The sequence below is a fragment of the Argentina anserina genome, chromosome 6, assembly GCF_933775445.1.
Source record: "Argentina anserina chromosome 6, drPotAnse1.1, whole genome shotgun sequence".
In the NCBI taxonomy this organism is placed as follows: domain Eukaryota; kingdom Viridiplantae; phylum Streptophyta; class Magnoliopsida; order Rosales; family Rosaceae; genus Argentina; species Argentina anserina.
In genome coordinates this window covers 13,174,048-13,181,940 of record NC_065877.1, presented here as the reverse complement: position 1 = coordinate 13,181,940, position 7,893 = coordinate 13,174,048, and the positions used below count along the sequence as shown (strand labels likewise).

Below are 7,893 nucleotides of genomic sequence, written 5' to 3'. Positions count from 1 at the left end.
TGTGAATCGAGACCCATATGTTAGCGAAAACTAATATATTTTCTACCACGCCTATAGTAAACTATGACGACGATTTCTTATGGTTGATTTTTCTAAATTTTATTTCGATAGTATAATTAGTTTGTAAATATATAAAATAACTTAATAGGTTTTTTTTTTTAAGAAAGGGATTTAATCATGGGATTTTGTAACATTTATTTTCTCTTGATAATGGCTTTTTTTATTTGCTCTATTAATTAATTATTTTTTACCAAATAGACCGTGCATCAAGAAAATTTTGTGCCTCACTTACAGCACTTTCTAAACTCCCATTAAAATGAATTTTTTTTATGAAGGAAAAGTCATTAAAAACATCATAAATTTGAAGAACTCAACAATTGAATTCATAGATAAAATTTAACATCGTAGTAAAGCTATGACACATTTGATTTACTATCACACATTTGGCAGCTCCGTTTGTTCTTTATGCGCTTGTTGAGCTTGATACCTTCGATAGTCAACAAATATATCCATAGTTAGAATTTAACGTCATCTTTATTGATTTCTATTGGCCTCATCGCCAACTCACGACCAACTAAATTTAATATTTGTAACCAGAAACGCTTTCATTTTCTCTATATTTTCTTCCTCCTCCTGTTCCTCTCTAACACGCTTACGACAAAAATCCATTCTAAATTTCTATAACCTGCTCCAACAGAGATTAATTGAAACTTACAAACTTGACTACAAGTCAAATCACTCAATAACATAAAACAGAAATGGACCGAAAATGTGGTTCATGATTCATTGGCAGTACCAGTTCACTGCGGCCCCAATTGTTTCTGCTTCCTCTGCCACTCTGCACATGATCACCAGACTCATCTAATCTGCAGACACACATGTACATATATTTATGACACCATGAACATCAAGATTATTGCTGTATTTTTTTTTTTTATGTATGAATTGAATTCAGTGAGGCAGCGCCAGACTGCTAGGGTGCTCCAAACAAAGACCATGATGAAATAAGGGAAATGCAATTCTTGATTGGTTTTTGACAGAGCATGAGCTTATACTGTATTTGTGACAGACCATGATACAGTATTTCATGAGATTATTGTTCATAAAATAAGGGTAATAAGTTTTCAATTAAGAACACACCTTACTACATCCTTTTTGTAGCTTCTAATGACAGTGCAGCATCCTTGAGACGAGGTGCTGGCCAACCTGCCTTCCCTGCAATAGAACACAGCAATCAAGGTCACTCTTATCGATCTTTACTGTCTCAAAATAGAAAGAACTACAGGAAAGGAAGAGGTTAATTACAAGACAAAGGTGGAGTGGTTGACAACTGACTCAAGTAGCACATGCTGCACCGATAACAATACTTGCTCATGAAGTAAGTAATATATGCCCATGAATTCCATGACCAGGACATGATCTTTTATATCAACTGCAGTTTGGCATTTCATTCCATTTTTCACCATCCTGTACACGGTATACATTAGCCAACCCATATTATCATCAATTACTGGGAATGACAACCTATTGTGTATGAGTATATGAACATCATATATATGATTTATTAAGAAATTATTCGCTTACCGGTCCAGATTCCTCTTTTCTATCTCGGTCCATACCTTCACCATATCCCTGGTATTGTGTTTTCAGTATCCTTTTGGTATCACCGGTCTCCTTGTTACCACCATATCCTTGAACGTTGAGATTCCCAATGGCAGTGGTCTGCTTTGGATTCTTGTTGTGGAAATGCAGGTACGTCTCAATGCTTCGCCCCGGATCGGTTTCGCCATAGCTAGGCAAGCCTGTTCTCGACAATCAAAATATGAAACAAATGCATTATGTGCTGAATTTCAACTAAGATTTGATACAACTTTCAATATTCCAATATTGGGGATAGGTGGAAAACCCAACTCAGGCGCTGGATAGGAAAATCTTAAGAATTTCGTAAGAAAAGATTTATAAACACAGCCAATAGACATGCTACCTTTTTGTCAATCAGGGTTGTTGTTTCCTCAGTCTTCACTCTCCAGAGAAAAAACACCTTGGAACCGATAAGATTTGTGCCGCTGACACCGAAACAAAATAATCAGAATATATTACTACAAATCCAGAGCGATGAAAACTCCTATCTCATTCTGTAATAAATTTAACCTCTTGTCACAACACAATCAACTTAGACCACTATAACATCAACGTACTTATTCTCCTGAGTATCATTCTTATTTCCCTTCTCATGAGTGATCTTAGCTACACTCTCTAATACCGCCTGAAACAATCACCGAATAAAAGTAATAATAAATATGTTCAAAATTCAGATAACGCTACATAAAACCAAATTTAAAGTAATCAAAACTTAATTGTTGATCAGCCACACTACTGTGAAAGCTGCTTTTAACAGATCCTAAAAACATCGAAAGCAAAAGCAACAGTTAGCTAAGAAACCACATAATTCCGAAACCTAAATCACTAAAGCTACATTTAAGCAAAACAAAACTGCTTAGTTCTTCAGCCACAGCCTCACTTAACTTGCCTAACCTAAACTCAATCAAATTCAGATTCTCAATTTCAAATTCAAAGCTGAAGCTACAAAATTAGATAATGTAAAGCTAGAGCTGAAAAAGAAGAAGAAGTAACCTTCGGGCTGATCGTTGCCGGAGAACTCTTTCTCCAAAACCCGATCGAACATGTTGGCGATGGTGCCGTCGTTGCTCTCCGGGGCGGAGGAGTTCACCATAGTGCCGTAGAACCTCTCCCTCATTTCCTTATCGGATCTCACCGCAGACGAAACTGTGTCGTAAATCAAAAGCGTCGCAACGCAATAACATAACCCTCACCCGACGATCCGGCCGCGCTTTCTCCTCGCCATCGAAGATGTGGCCGGTGAAGATCGAATTGCCGAGTGTCTCTCTCTCTCTCTCTCTCTCTCTCTCTCTCTCCCCCCCCCCAAAAGCAAGAAAGTGTTTCGTTGGGAGTGCGACTTGGATCTGCTTGCAAATCGATTGGATCTCAAGTTCTGAACCCAGATCACAGTCGCGAAAGTCACCTTCACCGTCCGACGGCTACGCCTCTCCACCGAGTTCAATTCACTGCATTTAATCTGGCCTCGGCTGCGAAAGGATGAATCTAACCTAACCAACTCCTTTTCTCTTCAATTCAGATTCCCAGAATAGATATAATCTCGTTTTATCTTTTTCTTTTATTAACGCCGTCGACTGGGGTTTATAAAAAAGTAAAACAACAATCTACTGCTTTTTGTCCACGCAGCAGTTTCAACGGTCACGATGACCCGTGTACCGAATAAGTTTCGTGAATCCTCAATACCTTAAAATTCTAGAACTATTGTACTTACTGATTCAATCCAAAAAGAGAAAAGCCTATGAGATATCACAGAGACCATAGAGCAGAGTATCATATCTCACGCTATCAGAAACCAACCAACTGATGCAGCAGCTTTCTTTTCCTTTCAATCTCCAGTAATAAATAAAAAAAACCCACAAGAATCTGCATTACAAAATTGATGAGGAACTAAACTCATTTAGACCAAAATCTCACCTTTATCTGGGCTCATTCTCAGTCTTATTCTTCTTCATTGTGCAAAAAATCCTCAAAAAATTCTGATATATTGGTCTCCGGCGTTAATGGGGTGGTCAAGTGATTGGAGGCTTTTGTAATTTGGAGGATTCGGAATCCTTCAAATTTGGGCTGGGGAAGTGATGATAAAAGCTTGGTGGTACACTAGTGCTGCTTCCAAGCTGCAACCTGCAAGCTAGCAAGGTGAGAAATTGCGCGATCTGGTTCCCCACAGAGCTTAAGAGACCAAATTACCCTTTAAATTTTGACACATGCCCCTAAATTAACGGTCTCAATGACGTGGTGTATATTTATTAGGCACTAAGAGCACCCGTACCGGCGAACAAAAGAAGAGATGGTGCTCGAGCACCGACGGGGACCGGGAGGTTTCCTCGAGCAAATTGATTTTTGATCTCGCACCGGATGAGAGGTGTTCGCCCAGTCAACTAGAACGGTTTTCTTGCCTCTCCGCTCGATCGCCTGGCGAAGCCCACAACACGTGAGTGACATCAGGCGCGGGTTAATTTTTTTTTTCTGTTCGCCAGTAAAAGATTTTAAAAAAATTAACAAGCCAATGAATGGCTGACACGTGGCTTACCGAATGGGCCAACGGTTTAATAGATCTGGGCCTTCCATTTTGAATCAGAAATTTCGATCAAACGGTCAGAATTAATATGCAACGATTACTATTTGATCAGAACGGATATAAACTCAAAAAATAGTTTAAAAAATCCCAAAAATTTCAAAACTCTCCCAAACATTTGCCTATAAATACTATAATATTTGATCAACTCACACCGATTTGTGCATAACATATTTCACATCTTCCTCCATCTCCTCTCTACATTTCGTTTAGCATTTTTATCCAAAATAATGGGCACCTATTGGTTTCCTTCCGAAGATTTACAAATGTGCATATCTTTTGTCCGTCATATCATTGATGAATATAACGGTAACAGACAAAAGAGGGACAAATTGTGGGAGACAATTCATGCCGATTATATGCAAAATTGGGTGCTAGCGATAAACTCACACCGATTTGTGCACAACAAATTTCACATCTTCCTCCATCTCCTTTCTACATTTCGTTTAGCATTTTTTACCAAAATAATGGGCACCTATTGGCTTCCTTCCGAAAATTTACAAATGTGCATCTCTTTTGTCCGTCATATCATTGATGAATATGACGGTAACAAACAAAAGAGGGACAAATTGTGGGAGACACTTCATGCCGATTATATGCAAAATAGGGTGCTAGCACCGGGTGAGAAACCTCCGAAGGAGCCGATGACCCGAATTGCGCTCGCTTCTCACTACAACAAGTTCAAGCTACTCTTGTAAAAGTGGGACGAATGTTTGGCGGTGTCACGACAACATATAGCTAGCGGTACTTCGCTAATGGACGAAGTAAGTTTACATTGTTTTATCATATATTTTAATTTTTATTTGATTATATAAATTAAATTATGTAATTTATATCTAATTTGTTTAAATATGTAGCATTGTTTACATTATTTGTTATAATATATATAATTTGTTTACATTATTTGTTTTATCTAATTTATTTAAATATGTAGTATTGTTTACATTATTTGTTTTAATATATCTAATTCGTTTACATTATTTTTTTTATCCAATTTGTTTAATTATGTAATTAAATATGTACCTAATATAAGTTTTTTATTAGGAACGATAAGCTCAATCATGTTACTATAATGCCAAAGAGAAAAAGTTTACACACTTTGAATGTTGGGAAGTAGTTAAAGATCATTCATCTTTCGTTGCGATGATACCTACTACTCCATCTCCATATGCAAGTAGTTACCATGGTACTCCTTCCGCAACTGAATCATCTCCAACCATCAATTTGGATGACGACCAATTGAATGAGACACCAATTGAGCAACGAGTGGAGGTTTTACATACCATTGCAAGTGACCAAGCATCATGACATACCAAGAGGCTAGCCCATAATGAAATTGAGCTTAATTATTATGCGGAGTACATAGACATTCAAAAGCGGAAAGAAATAAGGGCGGAAGACGAGTTACTATTGAAGAAACAAGAGAACGACACAAGGATCATGACAATGGAGTTGGAGGCTATGACCCCAATCTCGAAAAGGAATTTTACTAAGAGGAAATTAGCAATCCTTAATGAGGAGAAGCTAGTCAAGATCAACCTACCGATGAAACATATTCGGATTGTTATCACCCAAGTCGCGTGCTATTTCCATAGTAGTTATAGTATTGTACTATGAATAAATATGGGCTTGGCTCGTCATTTAATGTAATTTAAATTTTTGAGAAATAAAACGTAATTTATTTATTAAGTTGAAATTGTAATACACATTAAATTAAAACACATACTGAAATTCAACACAAGCTTAATAATTAAAACAAGCATCATGAAAACACACAATAAAACATATTTAAAGTATTTCACCGGTTTCCACCCTCCAAATGTGTTTCACCAAGTCTCTCTGAAGCTCTCAATGGATGTAAGCGGATTTGAGATCGGCAACACGGTCGTGAAACCGTTGTATATTAGCTCCATCTCTACTGATTGGCTCAAAAAGAACTCGATTCCCTTGTGCATTCACCGACCCATCATAAACCCGGAAAGCCCTCGATGGGTTTTGCAAGTCTTCTTCTTCTTCCTCATAATCCACATACTATTCCTCAACAATCATGTTATGCAATATGATGGTGGTCATTACCGATTTGTGGTGCAATGTACAACTATGACGTATAATTACCGTCAGCCAGATAATATGCTGTGGTGTAACTCTGTCCGTGGACTTCGTAGACGACAGTTGTGCCTCTTCCGGCAAGGATCTCTGAGAACACATTCGATAGGTGGAGCATATTAATGTCATTTTTAGCTCCAGGACACCCAAAAAAACTGTGTCATATCCACGTATCATACGAGGCCACTGCTTCTAGGATAACCGTTGGGCGACCCTTTCACCCCAAGTATGCCCCTTAATAGGCGGTTGGGCAGTTCTTCCACTCCCAGTGCATGCAGTCGATGCTTCCAATCATACCTGGAAACCATCGGCATTCTCCTTTAGCTAGTAGTCGCGTGAGGTCTTCTGGTGTTGGATTGCGGAGGTATCTTGGACCATAGAGATGAACCACTTGACTGCAAAACTCCTTCATACATTTTAGGGTAGTTGATTCTCCCATCCTTGTAATTTCAGTACACTGATATGTGGCTGACCCGTGACGTCTTTTGTTAGGAAATTAGCCCTAGCAAACCAGTGGCGTCTTCTCTTTAATGCCAAGACAAGTCGTGGTTGCAGAGGTCTGTCATGATAATGTTCAATCGGTCTCTGCTCATCCTGTACTTCCGGCGAAAGTCTTGAGCATCGAAGATTGGACGTTCGATGAAGTAATCTTCCATGAGATTGCGTCCCCTAGATAGCCTCTGACATGGCTTATTCGGTTTTTTTACCGCGACGTGAACCTCTTGGTCGTGTTGATTCATCATCGTGTTGTGCTTCCATATCGTCATCCTCTTCTTGTTGACATTGTCTCTGCTTGAAAAAATTGTTGAAGCTGAAAGGATTCATTAGAGTGATGAATAAAGAAATGTTGCTAAGTGTTTAGATTGAAAGATGAGTTATATGCTCGGATTCTTCACAATTGTGTGAGTATAGAATGAGTGATATTAGACGTTTTATAGCAAATTAGTCGAAAATCTTATCAAAAATCTGGTCCAAGTATTTTGCCGACATTGACACATGCCAATGACACGTGTCAATTCTCTATTAGTCGAAAATCTTTATCGGGAAATTTGCTCCAATTATTTTACCGACAATGACACGTGGCAATGACACCTGTCAATTCTCTATTAGTCGAAAATCTTAGCAGAAATTTTGGATAATATCGAGTTGATAACGACACGTGGCACATTATTATTGGTTGTAAATATATCCAGTAAAAAAATTTATTCATTTCACAACAAGAAAAAATTAAATTGCTCAAGTAAATTGTGAATGTGTGTGTAAAAAAATCGATTTGTTTGAAAAAAATATAAAATTAATTTGCTTGAAATAAAATTTACTTCTGAGACCATCTTTTAATTGAGCAAATTATTTGACGGGTGCGGATGCCCTAAGGTTTTAGTTTTAAAACTTGATGTATCAAACTTCAAGTCACGTGTTCATGTACACTTGCTAAAATTTTCCCTATATAAAGCACGCGGTAATTAGTTGACGAAGCTGCCTCTCTTCCCTGGACTTCTGTAGCCAACCAACGTTACCAACCCCATCTCTCTCTCTCTCTCTCTCTCTCTGATCTCTTCCACTTTTCTCTCTCC

The 7,893-nt window shown here is 38.0% G+C and overlaps 1 protein-coding gene across 8 annotated transcripts; it reads right to left on the bottom strand.

The window, feature by feature from the left end:
- Nucleotides 1-344: 344 nt before the first annotated feature.
- Nucleotides 345-2,896, bottom strand: LOC126799193 (uncharacterized). 8 transcript variants are annotated; one of them, XM_050526336.1, is made up of 7 exons: nucleotides 2,635-2,896; nucleotides 2,199-2,266; nucleotides 1,985-2,066; nucleotides 1,585-1,802; nucleotides 1,306-1,467; nucleotides 1,141-1,215; nucleotides 676-866 (listed from the first exon to the last, which is right to left on the bottom strand). In XM_050526336.1, the coding sequence occupies exons 4-7, from the start codon at nucleotides 1,626-1,628 to the stop codon at nucleotides 740-742; spliced, it is 408 nt and encodes a 135-aa protein (XP_050382293.1). In that variant the 5' UTR covers nucleotides 1,629-1,802; nucleotides 1,985-2,066; nucleotides 2,199-2,266; nucleotides 2,635-2,896; the 3' UTR covers nucleotides 676-739. The 8 variants fall into 8 exon arrangements, with proteins under 8 accessions (XP_050382296.1, XP_050382297.1, XP_050382293.1 ...); XM_050526337.1 differs by having other exon boundaries at nucleotides 1,585-1,792; XM_050526339.1 differs by lacking the exon at nucleotides 2,199-2,266 and adding an exon at nucleotides 345-487 and having other exon boundaries at nucleotides 797-866; nucleotides 1,585-2,066.
- Between the last annotated feature and the right edge of the window lie 4,997 nt (nucleotides 2,897-7,893).